The sequence below is a fragment of the Nuphar pumila genome, chromosome 16 (assembly GCF_984573655.1).
Source record: "Nuphar pumila chromosome 16, dmNupPumi1.hap1.1, whole genome shotgun sequence".
Lineage (NCBI taxonomy): Eukaryota > Viridiplantae > Streptophyta > Magnoliopsida > Nymphaeales > Nymphaeaceae > Nuphar > Nuphar pumila.
In genome coordinates, this window is record NC_143264.1 from 83,158,086 (window position 1) to 83,174,158 (window position 16,073).

Genomic DNA, 16,073 nt, shown 5'->3' on the forward strand with positions numbered 1-16,073 from the left:
CGTTAAAATTATGGTTTGGAAGTCTCTATGTGACTTCACAATTGTAACTGAAGCTTTCATATTTTTTCAATTTAAGCCATGGAAGCAGTAGAAATTCCATATGTTCATGTTATGAGACAATCGCATTATTGATACAACTTGATATCTTCTGATTTGATTTTGTCATTATCTCTACTGATTCTCCTGTCATAAACAAAAACATGGACTAATTATTTTAGTGGCACTCCTTTGCTTTTCCAAACATATTTTATGATTCTCTTCATTTGACGACTAATCAATAAAGTTATAAACCTTGTTGGTTTGCAGGGACTAGCATTTCAGCTGATTGATGATGTTCTAGACTTCACGGGAACATCATCTTCTCTTGGGAAGGGTTCTTTGTCTGACATCCGCCATGTTAGTCTTTTCTCACTAAACTTTTTGTGCTTGAGTTGAAAGGTTTTAACTAAGATTTGTATGCATTTTGTTAGATCACTCTATACAAGCTACTTTTCGGAGTAAACAGTGTTCTAACCATCAAGCAGACAGTATTTCACCTTATTTATTCATGACATTTTGAAATCATTTTATACTGATTACATCAATCACCGCTTCCTGGTTGATGAAACTTCCTTCAATAGCTGTGCTTATATTCCTTAGAAGCCTATGATGTAATGTTGAGACATGTTAACTGACATGGATAACATGTGGGTCCTCACTAGTCATCTAGAGGCCCAGGCAAATGGCAGGATCATTTGAACTATACAGATGCCAGTCTGCTATTCTGTCTTGAGTTGGGTATTGCTGTTCAATGTAGGGATCCAGTAAGTGTGCCAAGTTTTCAGGAAAACTTGTAGTTTCGTGTGTTAGATTGAATGAGGTAGCCTGACAGGCAACAGCATTTATCATTGAGAGTATATTAGTTAATCAATTATTAGAAGGTGCCATGGAAATGTCTTTGTTTCTTATTGTCTCGCTTTATTAGAGTAAATATCCTTGCACTCTAATATGATGATATTATTAATTTTTGCTCACATGCATGAAGATGAGATCAAACTTGCCATTTTTTTCTTGAAGGGAACACCATGTTTGTAACAGAGCAGCTTATCATTTATTTGTTTATTGCCAAAATGTAAGATAAATGGTTTGAGATCCAACTCGTCCAATTAATGCATGGATCCCTACTCTTTGTGCATTTATGATTCTTTTTGCATGTCTAGGCGCAATATCAAAGGTCTTTGTTTCCCAGATTTTCTGAAGAACTCATAATATCTTTCAGAGTTCAGATGTGACCGATGCATTTTATGGACTTATCTTATGCAATGGGTCTAGTTGAATTTCTAATGATTCCATTGATGAGTCATTTGATCAACTCAGGGAATTGTGACGGGTCCAATATTATTTGCTATGGAAGAGTTTCCTCAGTTGCGTGATGTTGTTGACCGAGGTTTTGATGATGCTGCAAATGTTGACATTGTAAGTTCTCTTTCTTCCTTTGAGATTGTCTGAAAGAAGCATTTTTTTGCTTAAGCATGAGAGAGAGAAATGTTTCACTCAGTGAATAGGAGTCTCTTAAGAGTAACCCTTTCTTCCTCTGAATAACCCTTTGTCGATAAAAGTTGTCTGTGAAAATTGGTCCCTAACGGTAGCTTTCCCTGTATTTAAATTGCTTGCTGAAAATGTAAAAACTCTTTCTACTGTAGGTTTTTTGTATTTCATATATGTTTCATGGTTTCTGCTCAGATTGACACATAAAAAAAACCAATATAGGGTAAGTTTGGTTTGCTGGGCCTCGTGACTCCAAATCAAAATTGATTTGGAGTCTATCAGAATCGCAAGAGGCCCCTTATGATTCTGATTTTCATATAAATTAGAAAATGACTCTAATTTGCCTTTGAAAATGAGAGTTTGTTTCTCACTACTCTATTTTCTGATGTTTAGTTAGCCGATGCTAGTGAGATTCATTGTCTCATTTGCATGAGAATTTGAATTTCATGAGACATTGCCATTGTTCCGGACCGCCATGTTTTTCACCTTTTTGCTCTGATGTATATACCTCTTTGGCACTCTAGAGTGCCCCACAAGGCCTTACGGCCTAAGAACCCGGTGTATTCGGACCCTCTCTTTCCCTCTTGATGTACTTTGCTTTCAAGTATCTATAAAGAAGCTTTTTGCATCTCTCTCTCTTTGTGCTTGTGCATACGCGTACTCTTGCTTCCGCTCGTGCGCGTGTGTTGTGCGTTGCTTGTGCGCTTAAAAGGCCTGCCTTCGATGTGTGTGATTGTCCGAAGCTACGTCACGGGGGCCTTCGCTTCCCAACTGTGACAAGTTGGTACCAGAGCCTTGTCGACATTGGGAGTGACAATGGCGCCGAAGAAGATTGCCATGTCTCCTTCAAGCAGTGTGATTCCTGCTGAAGAGGATTTCATGGTCGATGATCGGGTGTCATCCATCTCGCGCGATATGGCGGAGCTGACTGGGTCAGTGACCAACATGGAGAAGTTGGTTAATGGAACTTGTGTCGCTTTTAGAGATCTCAATGCAGAGATCAAGACAACGGTAGAGGGAGTGAAAGACTCGGTGGAAAGTCTTGCCACTAAACTTAACTACTCAGTGGAGGACTTTCCACCAGATTTGATGATTTGTTGGGTCGGTTCAACATCATGACTGCTAAATTGGATGTTGTTCGACGAAAGAATGAACAGTTAGAGCGGCAGTTGAGAACTGCTCCGACTGGCGGTGTTGCGACATATGTGGATAGACCACGTTACAGGCTACCTGAGCCCGCAAAGTATAAAGGCACGCGGGACTCAAAAGATCTCGAGAATTTTATCTACGAGATGGACCAATTTCTAGAAGCTGCGAGGATAGAGGAGGACGCAGATAGGTTGCGCACCACAACAATGTACTTTGCGGATGAAGCGACCCTTTGGTGGAGACGTCGCTTAGGTGATGTTCGACGGTGATTGGTTGCTATAGTCTCATGGGAAGACTTCCAGAAGGAAATGCGAGACTACTTTCTACCTAAAAATCAAGAGAAAATGACCCGCAAAAGGTTATTGGCATTGAAACAGACAGGGTCAGCACATGACTATGTCAAGGCATTTTCTTCGATAATGTTGAAAGTGGAGAGAATGGATGATGATGATCGGTTGTTTTACTTTGGCAACGGGTTGCAAGGATGGGCAAACCAAGAACTCATTCGGCATGACCCCGCAACACTGGCTGAGGCGCTTGCGGTTGCAGAGAAACTTGCCGAGCTGGATAGGAATGACCCTGCATTTCAAGGCAGACAACAGGGAAATGATCGCAACAATCGAAGGGACAATCGAAGGAACGACCAAGGACAAAATGCTGGTCGGGGAAACCAGCAGAATCATGGCCGGCAAGATGGCCAAAATAATAATCAGAATTGGAATAACTTTCAAGGTGGTAATTATCGTCGCCGTGACTGTCGCATCTGCCATGGGGATCATTGGCAGGATACATGTCCCAATAGAAACCGCGGTCAAGGGAATGGAGATAACCGTGCACCCCGAGTTGCGAATGCTGTTCAGTGTGAGGAAGAGGATCAACCTGCAGAAGCGCCAACAGTTGGCGCAATGCACATGATGATTGCAGTAAAGGTCACAACCAGTGTGGAACCGACAATATGCAAAGAATTGATGTATTTGAAACTTTTACTCAACAGAAGACTCACCAAGGCATTGGCAGACGCAGGTGCCACACACAACTTCATCTCGCATGAAGAAGCAGAACGGTTGGGATTACAGTGGGAGAAAAAAGAGAGTCGCATGAAAGCGGTTAATTCAGAGGCCAAAGCCATCTACGGTGTCGCTCGGGATGTACCAGTGCGGATCCACAACTGGTCAGGAAGGATCGCGTTGTCAGTCGCACCCATGGATGATTTTAAAGTCATCCTTGGGATGGAATTCTTGAGAAGCAATAAAGCAGTGCCGATGCCCCACCTCAACGTTGTCAGCTTTGAGAGTGAGAGTCAGCCCTGCATGGTTACTGCGATGACAGGGAAGCCTTGTGAGTGTTTGGTGTCTGCGCTCCAGTTGAAGAGAGGCATGAAAAGTGGTGACGAGACTTTTCTTGTCACAATCCGTGCTACAGATGAGGTAGAAAAAGTCGCGGACGTCCCAGAGGCCTTAGCACCAGTATTGAAGGAGTTCAATGATGTTATGCCTGCCGAGATGCCGAAGAAGCTACCTCCGAGGCGTGAGGTAGATCATCAGATTGAATTAATACCGGGTGCACGACCACCCGCAATGGCTCCTTATCGCATGGCAATTCCTGAGTTGCAGGAATTACGCAGACAATTGGATGGTATGCTCGAAGCAGGAATCATCCATCCATCCAAAGCTCCCTTTGGAGCGCCCGTGCTCTTTCAAGCAAAGCACGATGGGTCGAAGCGGTTGTGCGTCGACTATAGGGCACTGAACAAAATACGGTGAAGAACAAGTACCCGTTTCCTTTGATCGCAGACTTGTTCGATCAACTTGGAAAGGCAAAGGTCTTCTCTAAGTTGGATTTGAGATCGGGCTACTGGCAAGTGAGAGTTGCAGAAGGGGATGAGGCAAAGTTATTTGTGCGAAACATAATTAAGCATTGCAGAATTGCAGAGGACATCGTCAGTGACCGTGATGCACGCTTCAGTGGCAAGTTTTGGAGAGAAGTGTTTCGCTTAATGGGGATGAACTTGCATTTCAACACAAGTTTCCACTCTCAAACCGACGGACAGACAGAGAGAATAAACAACATGCTGGAGGAATACCTGCGACACTTTGTCAGTGCCAACCAAAGGGATTTGGTTGATTTACTTGATGCGGCTCAATTCTGCTACAACCTTCAAAAGAGTGAGTCATCCGGCCATAGTCCATTTGAAGTCGCAACGGGACAACAGCCGCAGACTCCGCACTCCCTTGCTGCGCGAGGACGTGGAAAAACACCTTATGCATACCAGTTTTTCAGGAACTGGCAAGATCAGACAGAGTTGGCGAAGGCATATCTAAACAAGGCAACCAAGCGCATGAAGAAATGGGCAGATGAGAAGCGTCGCCCAGCAGAATTTCGAGTTGGAGACAAAGTGTTGGCCAAGCTCTTTCCTGACCGCACAGCTATCTTTCGGGGCCACCACCGAGGCCTTATTCGCAAGTATGATGACCCCTTCACCATTATCAAACGTGTGAGAAACTTGGCGTACCAGCTGGACTTGCCAGCAAACTTTCAAGTGCACCCGGTATTCCATATATGTAACCTGAAGTCATTCCACGAAGATGAAGGAGATCCTCAACGGAGCATGCCTCAACGTGCTCCGATCCCGCATCGAGCTCCTTCAACAGTTAGTGTACCAGGCAGAGATTCAGATATCATCCTCAACCATTCCAACAACTATCTAGGGGAAGTCAAAAAGTACTTAGTGCAGTGGAAAGGATTGCCAGAATGTGAAGCCACCTGGGAGAAAGTCAGCAGCATGTTTCAGCATCGACAGCTTGTAGAAGGCTACCATGAACAATTGGCGTCGAGGACGGTGCCAACTTAGGCGGGGGAGCGTGTTCCGGACCGCCATGTTTTTCACCTTTTTGCTCTGATGTATATACCTCTTTGGCACTCTAGAGTGCCCCACAAGGCCTTACGGCCTAAGAACCCTGTGTATTCAGACCCTCTCTTCCCCTCTTAATGTACTTTGCTTTCAAGTATCTATAAAGAAGCTTTTTGCATCTCACTCTCTTTGTGCTTGTGCATACGCGTACTCTTGCTTCCGCTCGTGCGCGTGTGTTGTGCGCTTAAAAGGCCTGCCTTCGGTGTGTGTGATTGCCTGAAGCTACGTCACGGGGGCCTTCGCTTCTCAGCCCGTGACAGCCATAATGCCTGGAGAGTGTAAATGCAACATAGGGAAAGATCCCATGAGCCATGGATCAGCCGAGTCGTGTAGCTAGTACTCTGTATTATATTGCATTAAGATGTAACCATGCCAATGACCATTCAATCCTGAATTCAGACTTTAGGGGCACGTTTGGAAGAGAGAAAAACTCTCATAGGAAAAGAAATTTTTGCCTATTGAGAGTTTTTGATATGAGAAGTTTTTCAAAAGAAAGTTTTTCGCTTGTTTATGTAGCATGAGAAAAACATAGTGGGAAAATGTGAAAAAATGAGAGAGGAGGGTGCTGGTGGTGAGATGGTTGGTGGTGGTGGTGGTGAGATGTGGTAAAATAGGTGGTGGGGAGTGTGAAAATAAATTTTCAAGTAGGAAACATTCTTTCCTATAAAAAAGTGTACTTTTTAGAAAAAACTCGAAACAGTCTCTCTCGTTTGGAAGGGTCGGAAAATCTTTATGGATTTTCCATTTTGCATCACTTTTTGTACATCTTTCTCGCTTCCAAACATGCCTTAAGTCTTACTGCCAATTATAGTGTTCATATTCTGATGTATTTTATGTGGAGGATCTGCATATTTGATTCCCTCTCAAATCTGAGTTTTTTCTTTTTGCTGCCAAATAAGTTTTGTTGCTTGCTGCACACTTCGACACTATCCGTTTTTCAGTTTTTCTTGGCAAACCGCCGTATGTGTTTACTCATGCTGTGAGAAAATTGCAGGCACTCGCCTACCTTGGCAGAAGTAAAGGAATACAAAGAACAAAGGATCTAGCAGCCAAGCATGCCAACCTTGCTGCTGCAGCTATTGATTCGCTTCCCGCAACCAATGATGAGAATGTGCAGCTATCAAGACGCGCTTTGGTGGACCTGACGCAGCTAGTCATTACTAGAACAAAGTGAGAAAATCTTCCTTTTCGAAAGGAACAAGTGCTCTCATTTCCTTCTCTAATTCCTCGGGGGCCAATGCCTTTGTTTTTCCATGTAAAAGTAAGTTATTTCCATTGTTATAATTGGCATTTGGAATTGGTCCTGATTTTTGTATATGGTTACTGTTTAGATATTTTTCCTTGGTTGTGCATGAATACCTAGTGTGGGCTAGAGTCTTGGTCTATAAACTAGTTTTAGATCCCATCCCAGAGATGTTCTTTCAAATGTTTTACGGGCCAAATAGATCCAAATATGGACTATTCCACACAAATCGATTATCACATACTCGGTTTAAATCATTACATGGAAGCCATGTACTCAAATTTTGATGCATGAAAAATATTTATATATTTATTTAAATTCTGATATCTTTTAATACTTTTTTTAAGTTGATTTGAGTGGGAAATTTGGTAGATTCTGGGGGGTGAATTATTTGTTCTCGGATGCTAGAGGCTTCAATAACTAAAATTTGTTAGAAAATGAACATCAATTTTTCAGTTATTGATCAGAATCTAGCCTACCCTGCGCCCGCATGTGTGAAAGTTTGGAGACAAACCTAAATAAGGATATAGGAAATAAAATTCTTTTATATTATTCTCACTCTTCCTCATCCATTTCAAATTTAACTCGATGAGTTTCGTGAGTTGGACAAATTATACAATTAAGCACTTCGTTGGTTTACGCCAAGGGTTGATATTGCTCATGAGATTCACAAATTAACTTGATCCAACAAGATCTAATTATTTTATCCAAAATCGTTAACTAATATAGATTTCATTTCACATTGATCGGCTTCCACAACTTCCATAAATATTTGCGGTTCAAAAAATCATTTTTCTTTGCCAAAGAAAATTATCAAAATGGATCATGTTAAATACATCTATGGAGTGGGATTTGCCAAAGAACACTGAAAAGGGCCCTGTCCGAGGCAGTTTCCCTGCATGATTTACTTCCAACTCTCTTTTTTCCTGTTACAGGGACACCATTGTGGGGGTGTGTCCCCAATGACACGAACGGACATGGTCGGACACATGGACATGGATATTTCCAAACATGTGTGAGTTTGATAGAAAGTGGCGCTAACATGAACTTCAAGAAATATGGGCGATTTGATTTAGGAATTTGCGTAGTTCGTTTTTTTGAAAGCCAAGCTGGGGTTAGGCCGACCCCTACCAGTTATACAAAGATACCATTGGGATTTGAACTTGCAACCTTCCAGAACAAGGTGACGTGTACTAGCTGCTCCTACCAGGCAAGCGCCAAGGTTGCGGGGTTAGTTGACGAATCTAATTCAAGCGATGCTAGCTTCTCAAAGAAGATGATTGGAAGATGATATTATTTCCTTCCAAGGCTAGTTCTTCAAGTTCTTTTATTCCATTGTATTGATGAATCCAACAGACCTGAGACTTTCGGCTAATATTTCAATATTATTTTAATGATTTTAAGTATTATTTCAATAAAACTTTTATTTTGAATATTAAAATATCATAAACTAGTTTTTTATTAAAAAAATCAGTGTCCTAGTGTCCTATTTTAAAAAAAATAATGTTAAACTTGCTTATTGAATTTGCATCTCGTGTCCTCATGTCGATGTCTCATTTTATCTAGCTTTTTCTTCTCTCTATATATGTTGCAATTGTTTGTATGTACAATCTAGTTGGGATCTCAGTTTTCAAGTTTTTTTTTACTCAATTTGACATCCTAAATGTGTTCAACATGGTTGATTTGTTAGGGTTTGACCCTTAGAACATGTATTTTTTTATAAATAACATACGTTTATGAGTCGAGAAATATTGAAGCATTTATAACCATCAATTTTTATATCGCCGAAAAAACCCACTCATATATTGGAAACTGGTTATCCAAATGTTGATCTTCACAAAACAGACCATGTAATCATATCTACAAGGTTAGATTTATCAAAAACACAAATCAAAAACAAAGAAGCATTTGCCAAGTCATTTGTACATGCAAATGGTTGTAATTTTTTCCACACACACGAGATTAGGCATTCTTCACAAATTATGAAAAAAATAAAGTTTTATTAATTTACTTAATGTTGTATTTAGTTGAACCAGCCTTAATGTGATAAAATTTTCTTTTTTAATGGAAAATTTTCTGTAAAATATGGATAATCTGGCTCCCTCATGTGCGAGCATACACGCACTCGTACAGACATATACATCCATGAACTCGACTCATATTGGGTGAATGGACAAACAAGAAAAATTTCATTGCCTTTGAGTAATTAAAAAGTATCTTCCTATCTTATTGTACGATGCATAATTTATTCACCAACTTATGCTCAAGTTTGAATAACTCTCTCTCTCTCTCTCTCTCTCTCTCTCTCTCTATATATATATATATATATATATATATATATATATATATATATATATATATATATATATATATATATATAGTAGTGTGTAGGTGCATGGCTGATCAAAACGAACTTGTGCTGAGCATTCATTGTGGCATTGATGGACACTCGGCATCATTTTTTCTCCAAAAAAAACTTTTAGCGGTGACAAAAGTCGCTTCTAAAGGTGTATTTTGACGCAAACTTGCACTGAGCATCCATCGTTTGCACTAAGCGTCCATCGTGTGCGCTATGGACACTCAGTACAAGTTCATTTTGGTCATGTTCAAAAGTGGTTATGCACCTACGCATTTTCCTATTCATATGTGAGTGTAGAGAGAGAGAATCTATTCTATGTTATGGAGGATGTATACACAAGCTGTGGTCATGTTGAACATGACTTTGTTGAAGGTCATGGGGGCCTTTGAGTCAAGAAGATCACCCCAACCGTAAAAATAAAAAAAGGCAACACACTTTTCTCTCTAAAATTCTCCTCGGTGTGAAAACTGCTCTCATTGTCGGAAATATGGATGAACCTCGTCACACCCATCAGAGGGATTTAATACATTAAAATTTTCCATACGCCAAACTCAAAAGCAGAGTCGATGCTATCATCTTCCCTTTGAACAGCCTGACTGTAAACCCACAACACTTTGATGCCATAATTCATTCAATGCATCCTGTTCAAACATGTAAAGTTAGAAGTAGAACCGTCTAAATGTAGGGACAAAGATTAATTGGTATGCATGGTAAGAATGCAGCTCACGTAAGACTTAGTGCACTTTAGTTGGTCAGGCAACCAAGTCTCTAAGTCTGCAGCGCACCTGGGGTTTGCTTAGCTGGGAGTGTAATACCCATGAATTTTATCAGATAAATAAATTTGAAATTTATGTTCTTAGATTGGTACAAGGATATTTTTATTATTTTATTTGTTATTCATATTTGGATCTCAGATATCATGTCTGGATCCTCAATGTTGATCCCTAATATCTTGTTCGGATCTTTGATATACCATTTGGATCTTAGAAATCGGATCACGAAGATTAAATTGGATATTTAATAATAGATTTTGGTCAAATGGATCGGATCTCTAGTTTTGAATCCTCAATATCATTGTCAAATTTGATATTGGATCCAGGATGAATTGAGTGGATCCACAGAGTTTGAATCAAATTTTAAATGAGAAAATTTCTATATCGAACCTATAACATTGTATTGGGATCCGTAATAGCTTACACAATGTTTGGATCCACATTACTTCATTTGGATCCTGAACATCGAAGATTTAAGTATGGTAAGGGCCCAATTAAAATTCAAATTGGATATGAGATACGTTGATTAGAATCCAAAATATTTGGTTGGGATCCATGAATATTAAATTTGGATCCATGGTTCCTAATCAAAGTATGATGAAAACTTTGGATCCTTAGATCCAGATCTTTTATATGGATTTATGAATAAAACGGATCTTGGATCCATAATAATTTAGTGAAGATCCATGATAATGAATTTGGATCCAAAATTTATATAGTTTGGGTTTACATTTGAAAATTTAAATATTAATACTTTAAAAATCTAAAAGTAGATCCTAAATCGCGGATGGATCCGGATAGGCCCAAGTTTGGACCCGTCTATACGTGGGTCGCGGATCAAGGGTTCGAGCGAACCAAACCCACACCCGTAGGTGCATTAAAATGAAGGCTTGAAAAAAAAAACTATATATATATAACGTTTAAGTAAAGTGGGAAGGAGAGCACTAAAACCCTAAAAAGGGTTTACGTTTGAGATAAAAGGAAAAAGGGGGGGGGGGGTTGTTTTCATGCAGCCGTATATGGATGAATGGGGGTGGGTAACCGACCTCTCTCCCTTAGGGGTGGCAATCGGGTCGGGTTGGCAGGTCAGCATACCTCAACACGAACCCGACCCATTTATTAAACGGGTAACCCGACATGACACGGTTAACCCATTTAATAAACAGGTCGGGTCGGGTAAACGGATTGGCGGGTTAGCCGGCGGGTTGGCGGGTCGGGTTCAGGGTTTTACATTGAAAAGTTACCCCTACCCGTTTAATAAACAGGTTAGGCGGGTCGACCCGTTTACAACACGAACCCGTTTAAGCCAAACCCGAACCCGACTAAGAAGCGAGTTGGCCGGTCGTGTCAGAAATTGCCACCCCTACTTCCCCATGATACCCTCCATGCTCTCTCCCTCGCATCTTTTAAATTTCCCCCCTTCACGCTCTCTCTCCCTCGCAACTTTTAAATTTCCTTCCTTCACGCTCTCTCCTCCTCTCTCACTCGTTACCTCCCTTACTTCTCTCCCTCTCATTTTCCTTTTTTTTCTCGCACTAGCTGGTGAGAAGAGCACGACAGAAGGAGGGATTCATGATTTTGAGGTAGGTTCTACTACGATTCTATAGTGTATCGTCCTAAGTATGCTACTTAGCATTATTCAGTCTAAGTGGGCCAAAACCTATGCCAATGCATAATCGTAGTTCTGCATGCACAAGGATATACACACCCATTTAAGGGATTTGGTATTTCCTGGTTATTGAAGACAATATTCAACCAGGGATTTGCCTAATCGGAGCTAGTAGAATATATTATGCTTTTTATGATGCCTATGCTTCTAGAATGCAAGATGTAGCAGCCCAACCCATGTGCGTGGGTCTGAGGTTTCGCAAATGCCTAATCTCGTCCCTACGTGTTTGCTATACACTGAAGAATGGAATTTGCATGTATTAATTTCTGGAAATACATATTAATGCATTTGTTATTATGTTTTGATGTTAATAGACTCTGTGAGAAACAAATAAGACGATCACAGACGTGCTGAATGGCACACGGTCGTGATTAGATATCAAATATAAATGCAATTTTTTTTTTAGCATGTAAATGGGTTTTTGATCCCTGTATGCAGAGGTTGTTGAGAACACCTATTGTACAGGCTCCGTATTGGGAGTTTCTTTTCTTTTCTACTAAGATGCTTAATTGAACAGGAAAAATAGATAGATAATCTGAGTGGTGTGTGTTTTAGTTATTATTCTGTAAAGTCATTTTATAATTTTTTATCTCCTGCCAATGAACATAAATCATATGTTCTGAAACTTTGATACCCAGACCCTTGCATGAGCTGATTAACTTCCCGGCTTGAAATAGCACATGTTCTGAATTCTTTTAAATCCTCAGATTATTACCTGTTCAAGATGTTGGGATAGTATCTATCTATTGTGACATATTAGAACAGGTATAAAATATATATAGTTGATCAATGAAATCCTAATAAGTAGGATAACATTTTATTTGTACACTGATTCTAGAATTCTAAACACCCTTTACGACTGGAAGTGATCTACGATGCGACTCTAGATTAGTTATGCATAGTGGGAATTGCATTTGAGTTGTAGCATAACTCTGCATTTTTCTGTGCTGGGTATTTTCTTTAGAACATCACATATTATAATACATGCCATGCATGTTAGACCTTAATTCTTGAATCTGAATGTAAGATGTATGTACTGCAAATTACTTTGGTAAACCTTATTTACTTACAAACGAGATGTACTTGAGATGACAAACAATTTTCGGCATATGAATACAACAATTTATGGTTGCAGTCATTATTTAATTATTCATTAGAAATTCATTATTAGTTAAAAGAGGTCGGGGTAGGCCTAGGAAGACTTGGATGGAGATGATAGGAAAGGATATGAATGCTATGAACCTCACCGAGGACATGGCATTGGATAGAAATGATTGGAGGAAAAGGATTCATGTGGAAGACCCAAAATGAATTTCTTTTTTGGTTCATATCGCTGACCCCAATTGTTTTGGGATGAAGGCGTAGTTGTTGTTGTTGTATTCATTAGAAATTCAATAACTCTATACTTGTTCCTTTGTTTTACAATTAAAGACACCATGAGGTATTTATGATTTTAAGTAATCATATTAGTGACATGGCGAAAGTGGAAACATTCGGTTGCAATTGGTATTACTATTAAACATGGAAATGGTAATCGGGTTTAACCCTGTCGAAGTAAGTTCATGTGTGAGTTGGAAATTCAGGTGAGTCTTAACGATATCTTATGAACAAAGTTTACATCTCTTCCTGAAAGTACAAGTCAGGGGTAAATAGGAGTGTGTAAAGTACCAAGACTGGTACTTGAGCATCTCGAGTAGATTCTTCGGGTTTGTAGACGGCATATATATGAGAAACTTAAACTTAACAATTCATGCTTGACGGTTTAAAGGTACCGGAGTACTCTGTGTGAGTTTACTCAAGTGAATTGATAAAATGGGTAGCATAGTTAGTCAAGGTATGCATGGTTGAGAATCTACTACTACAGTGGTAGGATTTAACATTTTTGAGGAACTCCAGTATCTTTGAGCGACTGGGTTCAGATCAGGGAAAACTCGGATAAGTTGGGTAATAAACTTTATAAGATAAGCAACCCACTCAGTCTCGGGCTTACCTTGGAGAGCGTAGGTGGTACACAAATTTGGGGGCAAGTATTTTCATACTTCGAGTGACAATGGCTCGATGGCCCCCAATCCTCAGAGTTAGGGGACCCGGACTATCAATTTGTCCTAGGCAGTAACTTCAAGTTCTTTTGCAAAAGTTAGGAATGTATCATGTTGTTTGGGCCTTTGGGAGGTTCTCTTGGTCATTCAACCGCTCCCTTAAGATTTCAGTTTCAGTTAGACATTCGGGTTAACAAAACATCCATGCATAATAAACCCCCGAATGTTCTCTTATGTTACGATTGCCTTGGCCTGCCAGTACCTATGAGATAATTCAAGAAAAACTTAATTTAAACAACTTGTGTATGTCACTTAGACAAAATATTATAAAATTTTGTAATTGCATATGTGATTAGTTATTTAACTATGTTATTAGTTACTTGAGCATGTTATTAATAGTCGAGCATGTGATTAGTAATGTAAACCTATGATTATTTATTTGATTAAGTGATGACTCATGATATGCTTGTCATGAGTTAGAATTGTGATATGCAATAAATTAATTCTTTGTTACTTATTCCTCCATGCCATGCTTAGTATTTGTTTTACTCTCTATTGTTATTCAATTACATTGCATACTTGTTACATGGTACATCTGCAAAATCATAATATTTTTCGACGCAAACTGGTTGTAATCTGACATAAATTATTTTACTATTTTTTAGGAGAAGAGTAAAAGATAAAGAATGGTTGTGAGATGGTGTGCAGACCAAGATATATGATCTATTGTGTTTCCGGGATGTTATATTTCAATTTGGTTATTGTTAAATATGTTATGCAGTTATTCCGAACTCTGATCTTGTGTTTAAATTTTTTATGTAAAATAAAATGAATATTATATGCTTTGAAAACTCATGTGACGTGCCTGAAATGCTTAGCTTGGTTAAATTGAATATTTTTGTTGTTTAAGAAAAAAAATCCTCAAAATTTGGGTGGAATTTCAGGGCATTATATGGAGTGGGTCCATTAAGTGGCCGGTTCTCGGCAAGGGTTCCTCGTCAAAAAAAAATCTCAAGAATCTAAAGATAACATCCCATACTACAATAAAAAAAAATGAGTTATGATTGGAGTCATGGACTGGATCTTCAATTGCTTTGCTGATGAACATCCAAGACTAAGGGCACATTTGCTTGACCCTGTGATTCTTGAACTTTCTCAGCTCTGTGATTCTTAACAGAAGAATCACAAGCTACACAAACATGAAATGATGTAGCCCATGATTCGGAAAATATCAAGTGTGAAAATTGAGACCTTTGTGAAAGTTGGTCACAAGAGTGAACCTGCTGAGGAATCGCAGCTGAGAATCACAGGTTGAGGAATCAAAGATGTGATCAAAACAGGAATGTGCTGTAAGAGTATCTAACAAAGTTGGCAATCTTTATGTTAATATTGGAACACTTGATTTAGTGAAACTCCATATCTCACCAAATCAAACTTAACTAAGTCCTTAGCTCTGCAGATCCTGGTCCTTAGATTTTAGATGTATGTCATAGTAGCAATGTAGGGCCAATACTTCTAAAAGCCGGACACACCCGGAGGTTAGACCCTCAGTCTTGATTTGCGAAAAGATGCTGACAAGTTGGCTTTTGGATGAAATCATGTCATGAAAGAGCCAAACCAAGTTGGAGCCAAGACTCGAACATCAGTTCACTCATAACTCAAGTCCGTCGTACGTGCTAAGTGCAGCTCGTTAAGCAGTGGAAGTAAGGGCTAGTTGCATCTTACTGGAATGGTGATTTTGTTGCTTGAAATGGGGAAGGATTAAAGCAATGTAGTGTTGACTGCAAAGTATGAATGCTTGCTACTTTACCTTGCAATTCTGATTCATCAGCTCCATTGCCATCGACATTTCAAAAGCATAACAGAGTTAAGAGATCTTACAACATATTGCTTTGCCCAACTGTTTTTGAACTCAATTCTCATAGTACAAGAGTCTACCACCAAGTTAGGCTCATGAGTGAAGTTTCTTGATGGTTCTTCCAACACAGGAATTGTTCCTCTGTGACACTGCTCCTGAATAATGATTTAAATTGATGTATATCGCATCTATATAACTTTCAAAAAAGACAGATTTTTAGCACACTGGTTTTCTTTGACCATCAAAAGGCAGATATGGCACATTAGTTTTCATAACAATGAGAATAATGACAAATATATATTGTGGGATTGCAGAACTACCCTTAAAAACATTACATAAACCAATAAGCTTTCTGGTAATAGAAGCACAGAATCCACCAGAAAACCACAAGGAACAAAGCATACTTCCAAATCAAGAAAGGATAAAAGATAACTGCAAGTCCTTTGTTAATGGAAGTTTTCAGTTTGAGATTTATAAACAATAATTTGACTAAAAACTTACCTGTTTCCTGAACCGTTCTTCAGTTGATCGCCTGTGTACCTGAT

The 16,073-nt window shown here is 39.4% G+C and overlaps 1 protein-coding gene across 1 annotated transcript in view; it reads left to right on the plus strand.

Annotated features, from left to right (window-relative positions):
• Positions 1-6,990, plus strand: part of LOC149813876 (solanesyl-diphosphate synthase 1, mitochondrial-like) — a 36,755-nt gene extending 29,765 nt beyond the window's left edge. Inside the window, exons 10-12 of the mRNA XM_089992508.1 lie at positions 307-396; positions 1,357-1,455; positions 6,582-6,990. Coding sequence (XP_089848634.1) covers positions 307-396; positions 1,357-1,455; positions 6,582-6,761 — 369 coding nt within the window. The 3' untranslated portion in view covers positions 6,762-6,990. The remainder of the gene's footprint in view (positions 1-306; positions 397-1,356; positions 1,456-6,581) is intronic.
• Positions 6,991-16,073: the final 9,083 nt, after the last annotated feature.